Source organism: Daucus carota, chromosome 4, assembly GCF_001625215.2.
Source record: "Daucus carota subsp. sativus chromosome 4, DH1 v3.0, whole genome shotgun sequence".
In the NCBI taxonomy this organism is placed as follows: domain Eukaryota; kingdom Viridiplantae; phylum Streptophyta; class Magnoliopsida; order Apiales; family Apiaceae; genus Daucus; species Daucus carota.
Window position 1 is genome coordinate 41,509,047 of NC_030384.2, and position 17,020 is coordinate 41,526,066.

The 17,020-nt window shown below is 34.4% G+C and overlaps 3 protein-coding genes across 3 annotated transcripts; 1 reads left to right on the plus strand and 2 right to left on the minus strand.

Moving 5' to 3' along the window:
* Positions 1-1,298: 1,298 nt before the first annotated feature.
* LOC108216384 (uncharacterized) lies at positions 1,299-8,843 on the minus strand. Its single transcript, XM_017389139.2, has 10 exons — positions 8,618-8,843; positions 8,418-8,526; positions 7,990-8,148; positions 6,559-6,618; positions 5,167-5,262; positions 4,107-4,196; positions 3,895-4,038; positions 2,012-2,119; positions 1,629-1,680; positions 1,299-1,553 (listed from the first exon to the last, which is right to left on the minus strand). The coding sequence occupies exons 2-10, from the start codon at positions 8,505-8,507 to the stop codon at positions 1,519-1,521; spliced, it is 834 nt and encodes a 277-aa protein (XP_017244628.1). The 5' UTR covers positions 8,508-8,526; positions 8,618-8,843; the 3' UTR covers positions 1,299-1,518.
* Positions 8,844-10,715: 1,872 nt separating this feature from the next.
* Positions 10,716-12,671, minus strand: LOC108218805 (uncharacterized). Its single transcript, XM_017391924.2, has 6 exons — positions 12,228-12,671; positions 12,057-12,138; positions 11,892-11,958; positions 11,450-11,611; positions 11,294-11,354; positions 10,716-11,209 (listed from the first exon to the last, which is right to left on the minus strand). Exons 1-6 carry the CDS (start codon positions 12,472-12,474, stop codon positions 11,016-11,018), a joined length of 813 nt encoding a protein of 270 aa, XP_017247413.1. The 5' UTR covers positions 12,475-12,671; the 3' UTR covers positions 10,716-11,015.
* Positions 12,672-14,251: 1,580 nt separating this feature from the next.
* On the plus strand, positions 14,252-16,432 carry LOC108218803 (pentatricopeptide repeat-containing protein At5g12100, mitochondrial). Its single transcript, XM_017391922.2, has one exon. The coding sequence runs from the start codon at positions 14,252-14,254 to the stop codon at positions 16,430-16,432; it is 2,181 nt and encodes a 726-aa protein (XP_017247411.2).
* Positions 16,433-17,020: the final 588 nt, after the last annotated feature.

Below are 17,020 nucleotides of genomic sequence, written 5' to 3' on the forward strand. Positions count from 1 at the left end.
AAATATTTAAAATTTATATATAACATAATTACTAAATGTCTTCAATAAATATAATATTTGAGACGATCCTCTGGAGCTGGGGCTGATTATTCGGTAAAAATCGAACCGAATTACCGTATACCGAAATAACTGAAATACTGAATAAGCTCAAAGACCATAACCGAATAGTGAACTGAATTTAATTCGGATCGAAATTTTTATGAGCAGCTCCAGCAACCCCACCAACAATGAAATTATGAGTAAATACTAGCATCATGCACACGTTTACTGATGCCTTGCGGAATGAAAATGAAATTATCATATTAGAAGCTTTGCAATCAAAGTCCAGAAAAATACATGTGCGGCAGAAGATCAAAAGCTGCACTCTCGTTTTTGGTTCGTAAAGATTGAGATGATGCAATGTCTCTTGTTTAACCATTTCACCATTCCAGGACACATAATTTTTTCATGTTTTCTGACAGACTTCTAGTTGTCATACATAACATCTTCTTTGTCTTGATTTTTAGATCTCATATAATATCAGACTCAACTTCTGCATAATCACCTGAATTATATCCTCCTTCCTCCGCAATTTGTAGCTGGTATGCTCCTTCTGTTCTGTGGTGGTGATGGTAACTACATCATCATAGCTTAGTCTCAGCAATGAGAAAAGCTTCCCCCGCAATGGTAAAGAGCAGTGGTTCTAGTTTCCTCCGGTCCCAGTTAAAATTTTATGTTTGTAGGACGATGCCCCAGATTGGTTACATCAAGAGCAGGGCTCTTCAGTTGTGTTTAATATCAATGAAATTGTTGTTTAGAATTAAAAATAAATATGCTTGCTGCATGAAAGTAATAAATTGTTATTTTTTATTTTTTATTAAAACTCAAATATGTTATTACTAATTTTCGAGTTTACATTTACCTAATTTTTCAATAAATTTATTTGAATATATAAAAATATTGTGTTTTATTTTATATAGTATAACATAATAAATACCAATTATTAAATTTTATTATTTATTAATATTTTAGGACTTATATGATAATAAAATATATTTATATTTAAAATACAGAAACTCTTAGAACTTGTCAGGCTACAAACAAGAGAGAGAGTATGGAGATGGAGACAAGCACAGGTGGTTTGAACACCCACTCACTCTCTTTTCACGCGGGTGCATATAAAATGAGTGCCGGTTTGGTTTATTTAGTGGATCATGGTCGGGGAGTACATTTATCCGAAGTTGCAGGGTTGAACCGTATATTTTCATACTTTGATGGCAAGTGTGTATAACGGACCAAATTTGGATGGTAGAAAGGTATTTAAGCCGCTAAACAACCTTTATAGAATCCCATTATATAACTGTTACATATTTACCTACATACTATCTTTATCTTCCGAGTTCATAATACAAAGCTAGCTGAGGCAGTACTTAACTAAAACCACTCATACACATAAAATATTCGCAAACACCAGTGTCACTTGGATCCTGTCAGCAAAAACAAACAAAAGGGAAGTGCAACTTTTCTGCATTATAAACCCTATTTCCGCTCGCATTCTTCTTGAATTTCACCCTCTGCAAAGATAAGGCACAATGATCTGCAAGATCGTCAAACTAAACTATTTTGCTCAAGAGCCCAAAAGTCATTACCTGGGAGATAAACAGCAAGATTGGCTTGAGCATCAGCTTCCGGGTTCCACTCCTTCACAAAACAACATGTATAAGGGGATAGTTTACAACATATAGCATAAAAGCTCACAGTGTATGAGTTCGACTCATGACTGGGAAGTTACTGAATTAACTGTAACACATCGTTAGTTTCTTTTTCTTGTTTATATTCACGTATTAAATTATTCTACTAAAAGCTCTTACTAACTATTACTAAGCCTTTAGCATCCGACAGCGAAAAGTATGTATATGCTTCAATAAAAGCAGGTAAGCTCTTCCATCAACTTATCTCTCTGGTAACTAAATAAGATATGACGTATCATTTTGTACTGCAAGATAAGTAAAAAGTGCTTCACTGCATATACCCTTTCAACATGATTGATCTCAAACCATGTAAATTTGTCTTTGAGCTCCTTAGCCACCTTGCATAAGTCAGCCATGTTCTGGTTTTTAGTTTTCCACAGACCCTGAATCTGCAAAGTTCATTTTGGCACTCAAGAGAGTAAAAACCAAATTTAATTACAATGAACAGATACATATTGTATCAGTATATTAGCAACTGACCACAACCAAAATGCCCAACATTAAGATATATAGCAACCGCAGATGCAATTGATTATAAGAATTAGACAGCGGATTATGTCAACAACACGAAGTGGAAGGAGAAATAACTCATTACAATATTGTAATGAGATATAACAGAAGAAGTTTTTCAGCTTTTAATAATAGTACGGATACACTAAGTAAAGAATAAAACAATGTAGAAATATTATTTATTTTTTAGTTGTAAGTAATTGAACCCGAGATATATTTAAAGGGTCCTGGTTTGGTGATTTTATGTCGGGAACTCTTCTCTAACATATTGTTTTTCATCGCCCGATTAAGAAATGAACGATTATGATTATATAAATGTTTATTATGGGCTGTTCTTATTAAGCATGTGGTACTTGTCTACTTCTGAAATTATAATGTCTATTCAAAAGTTATAATCTAAATGATAAATAATTCTATATTATAATAGTATCATGTCATAATTAATTATATTTGCAATATTGTTATATATTATTTACAAATTTGTTGTGTAAGTTTGTATATAAATTTTAAATATTATATAATTTTCAATAATAATATATTATGTAAGAAACATATTACATTATTGTAAATGTAATAAAAAATAAAGAACATGCACCCAAAGTAGTGATGAACTTAGATCAGATCTCGTATTAGTAGCTCAATATTTGAGCCTGTAATTTGATGGTCTATTACTGATTTACTGTGAAGTTGGACCATTCAAATTTTATTAATATAAATATTTATAGTTATAGTTATATTCAAATTAATATAACAGTATAATTTTCGAAAATTCAGCTACTCTACTTTTTTCATTCTTATTCTTATCAAAAATTTGCAAAGAACAAGCACATGCTTACCATTCCACCCATAATTGAAATAGATACAAAAAAATTTTTTGCAGTAGTCTTATTTTTTTTATTTCTATAATAAGTAACCGTAACTAAACTAAAACTATAATTGTTAGCTAACTTAAAACTATATATTCTTAAGTGAATGAAGAAGATATACACTATAATATATTACAAATTAATAATTAATTTTAAATGATGGTATAATATATAAACTACTAGTAGCAATTACATTAAATTACGTTCTTGTTGTAAGATGGAGCAAAACTAGTAGTATCAATTAGATTAAATGTTGTAGTACAAATTACAAATATTTTGTCTCTTGATCATCAAAAAACCTAAATATAATATTAAAGTGTTGCACATGTGACAACGTACCAAAGTTAATACATGCCAAATACTAAACACCGTAGTAAAAGAATAGGGTAAACCAAAATTATATAGGATTTTAGGGGTGAAACCAGGATTGGTTTAACAAGATACCACTGAAAACCTATGTTACCCGGACTCTTCGGTTTGTCTCGAGTACCCGTGTCGGACACTCGACACTCGGACATGAGTATGGACACTCCGACACTTATTTTAAGCCAAAAACTTAATAATATCCATGTTGGACACTTTTAGCCAAGTCCGGGTAACATCGCTGAAAACTGGTTCTGGCTTTCAATAAAGAGTTTACTTTCGAAGCTCATATTCTATTTAATTACAACATAATGCAAGTGTAAGAGAAGATATGGGATAAAATTTAAATTATGAATTAAGTTGAGTAAATTACTAAATTCATGGTGAGTGAAGAAAGAAAGATAAACCAAAGGAATATAGCTAACCTGCATACAGACAAGTTTAGAATCTCCTTTCACACTTATATGTGTAATCCTCTTCTGCAGAGCTACCTTCAATCCTAATATCAGAGATCGATATTCTGCAACATTATTAGTTGCAATGCCCAAACCTTCACGGAGCCGATAAACCTGTGCAAGTATATATCAGACACCTTCACATTATACAAGAGAAACATAAATGCCAATCAGTAGCATACCAGGCTTCCATTTGCAGCACGCAAAACAACTCCAGCACCAGCTTGACCAGGATTTCCCTTTGATGCACCATCAAACTCAAGAATAAAGGTCTGGAAAATAAGAAGATAAAAATTCAACTACACCAAACTATTATAGGCTTTGTAATTTTAGAAGCAAATAATTTAGATTGGACGAAGAAATTATCTATTAGTATGTTAGATTGATAAAACACAAACAGAAACAAAATGTCCACACCTTTGTGAACTGACAACTCCAAATATACCGTCAATTGATATTTTGTGCTAACACAACACGACTACTTTCTCTTCCTTATATAACAGCCAGTTTTCTGCCTAGAATGATAGAATAAATTTTAAACAAAAATTAAAAATTACGCTTTCCATATCCACGTCACATGGCATCACCTAATTACTATATGTACGATTGTAACAAATTTCTAACATGAAAAAATATTACTTGCTTTAAGATGAGCTTAACCAGATAATCAGGATACCTGTATAGTGGGTGCATATCTGCATGTACTACATATCTCCACCTTGTCAGACTTACTTGATACTTAGACCTATTTGTGCAGGTTAAATATTGTGTATATTTGAACTTGTTGAAGAACATCCCAAATTAAATTTTTTGTTTGTGGCACCGATTCCTGTAATGAACTATCTGCGTTCAAGATGCCTTCATTACAGCAACTCGGCACAAGAAACTCCATGCTCGATCCCATCATTAGACGTGTCAACGGTTCAGAAAATCAGTAATTTTGCAATAAAATTTTCAACCTTCATATCCTTGACTTAAGGCTAGTCAGACACAATTTGTGTGTGCTACCATATATATAGGGAAAAAAATAATGAGAAACAAACAGTATCAAGATTTATTATATAAATTTTGAGAGAGAAAAACAGCATTATTGACTCTTTACAGCCAAAATATGGAACATCGAATTAGCTTAAGATATAAATATGTTTGAAAACACTGTCATGAACCACTCTACAGAGCAAGGTCCAGTGAACATGTACTCATCTGCATGACAAGAGACTCGGAACTGGTCAGACTACTTACACAATAAGAAGAAACTGGTGGAACAGCCATGGCATTCTCTCTTCTTGGTTGATTTTGCTGAGGGCTTGAGAATGGATTTGATCCCCCCGCACCATGCTAAAAAATAAATATATAAAAAGAAGGCAAAAGACAAGTTCTGAAGAGAACCGTAAATCTCCCTGGCTAAATTCATATAAATTTCGGGGTCCATGATTCTTAAAATAGCATTGACACAACAAATTCATTATGCACAACAGAAATATATATAAGATTTTCAAAATTAAAAAAAAAAAAAAAAAGCAACCTTAATCTTGATTCTTGACCACTAGCATGACAATGTGTAATAGATGATGATGTGGGGTGATTTATTGGTCAAAACCTAACAATTAAGACAATGCTAATAAAAAGTCATTGCAAAGTTGAGATAACCTGCTTTCTGTGAAAATATGCTTATTTAAAATGTGAGAACTAGGACATATTATACATTTATTATAATAGAACAGTTCAAATTCATATATATCTCGTATCTCGATACAATTCCTAGGGCCTTCTCCAGAGTTGATAGCCAGATAATATATAATACACGTGTGCAAGAAATGACTCTCAGTTTAACCACATGTTGGCATTGAATATATCATGTCTTCTTTCCTTGGTCCAAAACAATTTATGAATGCTTCGGATGTTAGAAAACGTTATGTGGCATAAACTTTCACAATAAAGACAAGGAACAGGAAAGGAAAGAATTTCATTCTTACATGAGTTTACAACAGCGGTGCTAAAAGAAAAGATGCTGACGGGAAGTGTTATAAAAATCACATGAGTGTTTGGTAATTTTTTTAATATTTGCATGTCTTGCAATAGTATTTTTGGTATGATTTGATATTAAAATGTAGATGCTTCCCGCAACAGCTGAAAAGCACCTTGTTCCAAAAACATGGGGGAACCTACTCTCTCTAACAGCAACTTTAAGGCCAAAAGCTCTGTTTTTTTAAATTTTACCACACTTTTTTACCTACTTTTTGGTAGAAAACTGCTGAAGGTGTTTGCAACAACTATACCAAACAGAGCCTAAGCAATCTTGCAGGACATGAAGCATTTGGCGAACATGTTCCTTTCATTAATTCCTTAAACTAATTCCTGCCATACCCTCATATCTTGTTTGATTTGTAAGAAAGGTGTCTACAGAGTTCAAATCTTTCCTTTGCTACTTTGCAAACATAGGGTAATATAGTAAAATTGAACATAAATGCATACTTTCTGCAACAAAAATCTTCATTAAAGGCGCTGCAAAACAAAGAATACTTCATATAAATCAGAATAGATGAACATGCTTTACAAAAATCAGTCTCAAGCAGCTATATGTGTTATAGTGTATGTTTCAAACATTATTAGATTTTACAACCACTAGTCTACCTGCAGCCTCTTTTCTGAAGAATTCATCTGCACTGCTTTCTCTTTATCGCTAGCTGGTTGCTGAAAATGATAAACATTTGCAAGTTGCATGAGCTACTCCTTAAAATATAAGCCTTAAATAATTTAATCATGCCAAGGAATAATACTTGACTAGAGCCTTAAATAATTTAACCATAGCAAGGATTAATACTTGACTAGATTGTTGAAGCATAATAAATACAAAAAAGAGAAAAATCCTGAGACACAAACAGATACACCAATACCAGAAACCAGAACAAGTCTACGAGTGTTAATAGAGAGCCTGATCACATCCGGAGGAGACGGATGATGGCATCCGTGAGGAGGGCATAGTTAATAAGCATGAAATGCGCAAGAGGCTACCAAGAGCTTAAGTACAAAATCAAGAAGAAACACACTCGATAGATATAAATTGATGTGTATATCTAATTATATATAATAAATATTAACATTTAAAAGAAAAGATTATTATTGGACACAAACAAGAACCTGGTACTCTCTTTTCAACAAACACAATTTATTTTCATAACAATAACGGAAGCTTACATACAATTGACACTAAATTGGCTTCACTCAGTAAACACCTACATTTTCTGAATGATTTTTAACTCTTCTTGTAGTTGGTACTTGGTATGTTATAATACTTGTTCATAGAGGGGGGAGGGTGGTTTTCATGATCCTATATAGTTAGGAATTCGTTTCCGGAGTGATATCTTGTGCTTTCCGTATCTGCTTTTATTATTGCATTGTCTTTTTATGATGTTCTATGCCATGTTTGTACAAGTACGATTCCAAAACAGATGACTATCCTACTATTTGCACCAGCGTTTTCTTTTAATGCCCTTTTGCATCTGCTTAAAATTCTCATGATTCTCAACATCTTTTGTAACTTTTCAGAAGAATATTCACACGTTAGAGGTAGTCACTTGAACACCTCAACTCAAAGGAGCAAAATTATGCTCACATCTCACCTTGCAGACCTTAAGGCCGAGTAAGATGTTTGGTTTTCCTTTTTTGACTCTCGGAGTCTTGGTCCATTTGAGAATCAAATTCGTTGAGAAAGTGGAACAAATGACAAGACTAAACTTCAAGTAAAAACAATACAAGTGACATCTAGCTGATAAAAAAGAAAAGACGAACATAGAACTGTCATACCATGGCCTACAAAAACCTTACTCCAAAATCAACAATCAATGACAACATTTGATAGTTATTTATAGTGTTTAAGTACTGAGTAGGGGCAAAGTGCAGGGAGGGACTTATACGTGAACTTATTGTACAGGCTAAGGAGTTACCTTTCCTTTGGTAAAGGTCAATTACAGAAATTTATATACAAAAGCAACCAGTCCCCCACCGGGGTTCCAGTAAAGGAGTATCCTCTAGGCTAAGCCTTGCAGATACAAAAGTAATTACCTGAAAAGGGCACACAGCAAGCGGGCCAAAAAGATCAGTTTTCACACTGGAGGCGCCAATGGAACAAATAGAATTCTTAAGACCACGTGAATTCAGGTATGCCTCAGTCTCTTTGGGAAGAGAATATCCTTTGAACACAGTAATAGAAGGATCACACATCTGAGCAATCAAGAATAAATATAATATAAGCAAGCATGCACTTATAAGGGTCATTACTATACTACTTACAGAACATATAAGAAGATTATATATTCCTCTAACCTAGACAGTTAATTAGTTTACTCTGAGTTGATTTAACAAACTAAATAAACAAATTCTTGCCCTTGTAATTTCATAATTGAAGGCGATCACAAGCATTAGGCTCTTAGGAGTGACAATGAACATATACACACACAAAAGAAATAGAATAAAAGTGTATAATTACGCACGAGAAGGGCTTGAACGTCAGCAGAATTCTTGTATAGACCCACAATGTCCCCCTTCCTCACAACATAAAAGGCGTCCTTTTCATCACCCATTGGTTGATTCAAGCTCTTGCTGCACAAAATCAAAGGAAATCTTCAACAAACAATGAGCAGTTAAAATTAATCTTCCTTCATCAAGAAAGATATGAAGGAAGGAAGCTTACCTTGTACGGATCCTACAAGTATGGTGAGTAGGTACTAGTGAGAAAAGAGGAGTAAAAAGTGCTTAGGGTTTAATGGCGGGAAAGTGAACAAGAAGAGACGGGGAAGACGAAAGTGGGTGAGTGATTGATGTCGGATCGGGTCGGCGCGCACGGATGACAAAATAATCCGATCATACAGGCACCGGATGGTAAAATAATCCGATCTGACAGGTATCCGATCCGAAATTCGAAATTTTGTGATTTATCGAACCCCTTTTTTCTATTTAGATGTGAATTTGATTTTCAAACTTGAAAATCTTTGAATTTAGATATTAGGAAATCTGAACCGGAACCTAAAAAAAACCCTAGTATTAACTATTATATATATATACTCTCTCCGTCTCACCAAGTTTTTTACGTTATTTTTTGGCATGCATTATATTTTTTTTATAAAAATCCAGAAATAAAATTTGACGTTTAAACTTTTATTCAAAAAGGAAAAAATTAAGAATACGTTACACAACTATATTTTACGAGAGTTTCAAAATACGTGCAAACATGTAATATTATATAGATCCGAAATCTATTAGATCGGGCTCACGGATTTTATTTTCGGATTCGGGTTGGGTTCGGGTACGGATAAAATTTTTGGGTTTAGATATGGATTTTGCCATACGCGTCCCGATCCGACCCGAGTGTCATCCCTAACCACCGCAGACAGGTAACCTGAATAAAATTTCCAAATTTAATTTGATTTCCATTAATCGAATTAATACGAATATCATTTTATTATAATTGTAGAAAGATTAAGATTCGACAATCGAATGTCAGGACATACAATTGGCAGGGAAAAATTGTTTGACGGTTTAATTTTAAATTTTTGTTGTATTTGCAAGGATATTACTGTGTCATTAGGTAGAAATTTGACCCATTTTGGGTTTTTTGTCATCTAACCATTTTTTCCCATCGGACTTATTTAACCATTAATTAATTGTTCAAGACCAACATCCACAATATAATTATATAAATATTTGTATTTTTTATTTTATTAATTTGTATTCGTGAATATTCTGTTCTCTTTCGCTTCTGCTAATTATCTAGTTTCTCATTAAATTCCTATGCATTCATGAAAACATATATACTCACACATAGAAAAACTTTTCTCTTCTTTATGCGAGATCATCCTCTTTCTATAAAAATCTTATCTCTTCTTTACGTGAGGTCAATTTGTTTCTAATGTTTTTTCCCAAGCTTTCATGCAGACACAGAAATCCTTGCATTCTTCCTGACCCTGAAAATATCATGCACACGTCTATTTAATATTTGATGGGCTCGCCATCCTTCTTGTTAATAGTACTTCAGAAAGTTTTCACATAAAGCTTTCTTGTACACTGCAATGACAAAAATATTTGACAACTCAATCCCCTGGACCATTTAAATTCTGTGAATTTTCAATATTCATAATACCCAAGAAGTTTTAAGAAATCATATCGGGAGTTGTATTAGCCCAAATTCTAAATTTATCACATTGATTTACTATTCGATTTTGCTCATTTTTATCGTGTGTCTGAAATTCATTTTTTTACACTCAATATATGAATGCAATTACTTCCGATATAATTTAGCTATCCAAAATTTTCAAATTTATATTTGGAATTTGGCTCTGCTCAGTATTCATTTTTCTTTCTATGAACATATCACAATATTTCCTTGTTTTTTATACTACTTTGGTTCATATGATCAGCCACAGAAGCTTATGAAATTGATTGTGTTTGATCCATGTGGTTCAAAGCATACAACTCAAAATATATACTAACAGCAGTTCAAATCCAGGCCATTATTCTTTGGTTCAAAGATTAATAATTAAAAATCCTAAGGTAGTATGGCACATTCCACTATAAACAGCCAAACATTACAATAAAACAGTAAAAAAATCTGCATCAAACCTTGAAAGATTAATATTTCACAAACTTAAAATAAGTGAAGAATATAATTTCAGTCCTTAACTCTTAACGCCCTGCTCCCGAGTTAAAAACAGTGGGAAAAAGCGAAGAGGAAGTAAAATTATATAATTTTCACTCCTATTTGTGTTCCTGAGTTTTTTAAAAGGACGAAAACAAGTGAAAATGGATGCAATTATAACAGAGTTTCACTCCAGAACTCTCACTTCAAAAGTGGGATGAAAGTGAAATTGTTCATTTACTTTCGCTTGCATTCACTTACTCTTTTACCTAAAAAAAACTAATGACAATGAAGGTGAAATGTTATCAGAGCTCAACCCTTGCTTCTCTGATGCTTCTTTAGCAATCTTAGAATAATACACACGCACATGATATCAAACATAATGATCATAGACACCACACAATCTTAATATATATTCCTTTCTCACATAGTAGGTAATTTATTCATAGAAGATGGTTTATTCTAATAGCTCAACCTTGCTTCTGCGATGCAGCTCCCTTCCTAACTTACGAATGATTTTCGAGTAGTATGCCCAGTCAGAATGCGAGGAAGTTATTGCAGACTGTCCAAACGGATTATCTTTAACATAAGAAGGAACATTTGCAGCTTCAACAAGGCCATCTAAGAACAATTGCAGCTCTCCCTTTGGACCTAAATACCAATGATAATATAAATTGTTATAGAGCAAATAAATTAACATTAGACCAAATAAAACTAATATCAAACTACTCTTACCCAATAAATCATCCCCGACATCACCGACAATGTACTTTTTAGTGAAAATTGCAGAGTTGGGCTGTAACATTATATAATCAATTTAACTATTATTATAAAATTCCAAATCCTCATTCTAAATTATAAAAGAGCTAAAAAAAAGGTGATTGGTTTTACTGGATTTAGCAGTGCTCTGTAAGGTTCATCATCAATTAACAGTGTGTTAGCAGAGGAGTACTGTCCATGTTTTTCCCAGACTTTATCAAGTTCCTTCAAGAAGATAGGCTTGTACTTATTGTCCAGGCACTTGAACCCAGTATCAGTGCAATCATCTTGATCCTGACATAATTAGAGCAACATTAATATATTGAAAACTAGCATTTTCTAACAATAAAGTATTGACCTGGGGTCATGTTTTTTTTGTGGGAATTTAATCCTCGCTCGTATCTGTGCTACCAAGATTTTAATAAGGACAAAAGGCAGGGGGAACTGAATGCGAATTCCACATACTTTCACTCCAAAATCAGAAATTACTTACCTACCCTTCCTTTGTTTTCTTCTTTAAAACTTGAGGGCAGGGCATTAGTTATGAACTTATGATGGGTAAATAGTTACTTACCCATACAAACAGTAGCCTGTTTTTGTAACTTCCCAGTAAGGTGTTCAATAAAGCTTGTATATTATGCCTATCAAATCAAAAGATTAAAAAAAAACATTTAATCGTCTATAAGGCTTAAAGAACCATGAATATTATTTTGGATATGGACAATGAAAATTTACTCACTCTCTCGCAGCAGACCACAATCCAACTTCAAATCTTTCAAAGCAAAACTTCAAGAAATCATCAAAAAATGGCCTCTTATACACTGTACAAATACAAATAGTACACAAAATAAATTAGGTGGAAAAGTGTGAAATATTATAGATCTAAATTACATAAAAACCAACAGATTACCACGAAATTGTCCATGAAAAACATCAGGTCTGACATTTGGAGGAATCTTGGTGGATTTTTCGCGATCATGTTGCCTGTGGACTAACAGCCCTCCCAGAGAAAACACAAGAAGTTTCTTCTTCGGACCAAGGTTTAACTTGTCCAAAGATAAATCTAAAGTGACCTCGGGTTTCTCCTCTTCATCGTCACTGCTCTCATGTGAAACTAAAACGCTCTTCAGTTTCAGCTTTGTGTTTTCTGATGCCATTGTATGATATCTTAAAGATACTAAGGTCAGGACTCAGGAGTATTAACACATATATATAGTACCCAATTTACAACCTTTGAGCTTCATATTAATTAATACGATCAGCTGGCTTTTCAGGTCAGCCCAAAATCAACGCTTGGCTTCCTAGTTAACTTTATTTGGAATATTTAAAGCTCAACAGGGTTGGGTTCTCTTTCCTTCTCCTTTTCTTTTTTTGTCAAGTCCGGCTCGGGATTTGGAATACAGATCGGTGACTCATCCCACTTCAGGATTCGCTCCAGATAATTGGTACGGTAACTTATTTTTAAATATTTAATTTTTATTTCACACTCTTTTTCATATTTTTTGTATTATTTTTATTCTGATATTTTTTAAATTTAATATAATGATAATAATAACAGAAAACATAAATAAAAATTGTTACCGGAGTTGTTATTAAATATGGAACATCACATTTTAGAAATTGAATTGTTTATTGTATATTTAGAGAACTGCATTGTTACATCATTATATTTAAATAAAGAGTTAATTATAAAACGCATCTTTTTAATTCAGGAAAATTGTATTCTATTATTTAACATTTTGACATCTTGAGCTCTTTTGACGGACTTTCGTCTATTTTGACCTATAAACTTTACTTATATACTACTAGTATTAGTATATTTATTTTCTATTGGGTCCAGGTGGCATACATATGTCAGGCACCGGTTAAACAACCCTCGATTGCTGGCCGTTGAATGAATATTCATTCGATTGTTGGCCGTTGAATGAATATTCATTATAACAAAAATTTAATATATTCGGTGTTTTTTAACCGCTGAACGGGAAAAAGAGCGTCCAGTGGTTAAGTATACTCAAAATAAATAGGTCTCTTCTCAAAACCCTAAAAAAATTCCCTAGTCGTCGTGAGGGGCTTCCATCGGTTTTCACTTGTGGAAAACCCCAAATCATTTTTGTTTTGTTTTGTTTCTTGTATTTCAATAATACTCCTCCTCATGTAAGGTTTCTATCTTCCAAGATTGTTTTTTTGTTTGATAAAATATTTTTTGGGTGAATTTTGTTCATAATTTATTTGGATTTTGTTTAGTCTCTCCTTTTGAGAGCTTAGTGTGTTTTTCCGGTGTATTTTGGTGTGATTCAATGTTCAGAATATTAGATCTGCTGGATTCGATAGTTCAAACTGGTTTTGATGAAGGCTACATGTATATATATCAATTTCAACAAATCGGTTGATTGTGTCTTTATAAAGAATAAATTAATCAACGATACGATCTGTTTTATATTTGTTTGACTCGATTGTTCTTGTAGATGCCGTTTGGAAATTAATTTTTTTTTTCAAAAAAAGAAAAATTATAATCCAGAACACCGCATATTCATCCATCCATCCAGAAATTGCGGATTATTTTAACCGGTCCCGTTGCACCCTTGTGAATGTATACAAATATCATACTGGACTACTGGTTGAGGGTAAAATGGTTCATAGGACCACAGCAAACAAATACGGCCAATCATACTACGCCACAGCATGACTCAAAGAATGTTGCAACGCTCACTTTTTCTCAATACCAGAGCTTCCCTACGCAGATCCTTGTGCTCAACCACTGATCCCACACAGCTTCAGAACCTCCAGCCACTAGTCTCTGATCAACACCGCCATGAACAAATCAAACTCCTCCAAACACACCTCCAAAACCACAACACTAACAAAGCCAAGAGAATGTTGAAATGTCTCGTTCTCTCTAAAACCCCATTCACTTCCCCCTCCCAAATCTACTCCATGTTCACACCCTCCTCACATCCTGTTAAACTCACTTTCTTGAATCTCCTCTTGTCCGTTTGTGCTGAATGTAAATTAGCTAATGATGCATTGGAGTGCTATGTTTTAGTGAGGAAAGATGGTGTGTTTCCTGCTCTCTGGGCTTTTAATCTTGTGCTGGAGTGTTTGGTAGGTGCGTGTAAGTATGATAAGGTTCTTCAAGTGTTTGATCAAGTGGTTGAGCTGGGTGTTGAGGTTGATGGGTTTAGTTTTGGTAAAGCTGTGCAAGCTGCGGTGAAGGGGGGTGATTTGAAGAGGGGTTTGGATTTGTTGGAGGTTATGAAGAGGGATGGGATGGTTGTAGGTGGGTTTGTTTATAATGTTTTGATTGGGGGGTTGTGTAAGGAGAGGCGGGTTAGGGATGCGAGGAAGTTGTTTGATGAAATGACGGAGAGAGGGGTTGTGGCAAATAAGGTTGCGTATAATACGTTGATTGATGGGTATTGTAAGGAGGGGGATTTGGAGGAGGCGTTTAGAGTGAGAGAGATGATGAAGAGGAGTAATGTGGAGGCGAGTATTGTGACGTTTAATGTGATGCTTAATGGACTGTGTCGGGCTCAGAGGGTGGGGGATGCGGAGAAGATGTTGAGGGAGATGGAGGAGTATGGGTTCGCTCCGGATGGGTATACTTATAGTATACTATTTGATGGGCATTTGAGAAGCGGTAATGCAAATGCATCGCTGGATTTGTTTGAAGAGACTGTTAGGAGAGGGATTAAGATTAATGACTTTACTTGTAGCGTTTTGTTGAATACGTTGTGTAAGAGTGGAAAAATGGATAAGGCGGAGGAGATTTTAAAGAAGCTGATGGAGAGTGGACTTGTTCCTACTGAGGTGATATTTAATACAATGGTGAATGGATACTGTCAGGCGGAGGATATGGCAAAAGCAATCTCTACTATTGAACAAATGGAAAGTACTCGCTTGAAGCCGAGTGGCATCACTTTCAATTCGATGATCAACAAGTTCTGTGATTTGAGCAATATGGTCGAGGCAGAGGAATGGGTGAAGAGAATGATTCAGAAGGGTATTCCTCCGAATCTGCAGACCTATAATATCCTCATAGGTGGCTATGGACGAAAATGCCAATTTGATAGGTGTTTCCAAATTCTTGAAGAAATGGAAACTAGTGGGTTGAAGCCTAATGTTCTGACCTACGGGTCACTGATAAATTGTTTGTGCAAGGATGGTAGGCATCTTGAAGCTGAGTTGATGTGCGAGGATATGGTGAATAGAGGTGTTCTTCCAAATGCACAGATATATAACATACTTATAGATGGTTATTGCACAGTTGGAAAGCTGAATGAAGCTTTTCGCTGCCTCAATGAGATGTCAGAAAAAAAAGTTGTTCCCAATGTCGTAACATATAATACACTTATAAATGGGCTTTGTGGAAAGGGTAAGGTAGTGGAAGCAGAAGAATTGGCAAGTCAGATTCCAAGTAAAGGTTTATATCCTGATGCGTTCACGTATAATTCCCTAATAGCAGCTTATGCCAAGGTTGGCAACCATATTAAGGGTTTAGAATTGTATGAGAAGATGAAAGCTTCTGGCATCAGACCGACCTTGGTTACATACCATCAGCTAATCACTGGATTTACAAAAGATGGTCCAGCAATGGCTGAGGAATTGTTTCAAGAATTATTGGATAATAATTTGACTCCTGATAGATTCATATACAATAAACTCATTCGTTGCTACGCAGAGCATATAGATTTTCAAAGAGCAAGTGCTATGTACAGTCAGATGATAGATCGGGGAATTCCTCCCGACTGCTATACTTACAATAGCTTAATTTTGTGTAGGTTGAAGGAAGAAAAGGTGAAAGAAGCCAGAGAACTTTTTGATGATATGAGAAACAAAGAGTTAGTTCCAAATCCGGACACTTATAACACACTTGTTAGGGGACATTGCAGAGTCAAGGATTTTAGCGGTGCATATCATTGGTACAGAGAAATGTTCGAAAAGGGTATTTTCCCAGGTGTTCGCCTTTGTGATGAGCTTATCTCTGGCCTAAGAGATGAAGGTAGATTAAAAGAGGTCGATATTATCTGCTCTCAAATGAGTGTTAAAGGGTTGCTTGATAGTAGCACAGCTGAGGATCTTTCTGCAGTTGCCAACTATAATGTCTCAGAGCAATAGGAGGCGATTTGTGGGGGTGTTTCTTCGTAATGTTCTAATTTGGAGGAATTCTGGACTCAGCATCAAGACGGAGGATGAAAATTAATTGCATAGTATAATACCTGTTTAACATTTATGATCTGTGGAACTTCCAAAAGAAATAATTATTAATTAAATTCTCACAATACTTGAGATGATGCGTTAATTTTGAATTCGGGATAAGAAAAAGTATAAACCAAGAGTTTAAGAATGTTTTCCCATAGAAACGGAGTTTTACATTGATAGTCAAGGGTTTGAATCTCACCCGCTCCCTGCCGTTTATTTGAGTTGAGGAGGGCGTGGAAATATTTCATCAAAAGAGATCAGGTCTCAAATGTTGCATATCAGATTCCAGAGATTCCAGATCTTATCACTCGGTCGATGGATACAAAATAATTTTTTTTTGAAAGACCTGTTATACACTCACACTCAAATTGGGTATCAGAGTGGGTAAATAATTAAAAAGAATAATCTTTCTTGAAGACAAGTTACGCATTAACCGTTCTTGTGTATAAATTTCTTTTATATCGCTTTCAATTAAACACACAATCGTCAATATTATCATGTATA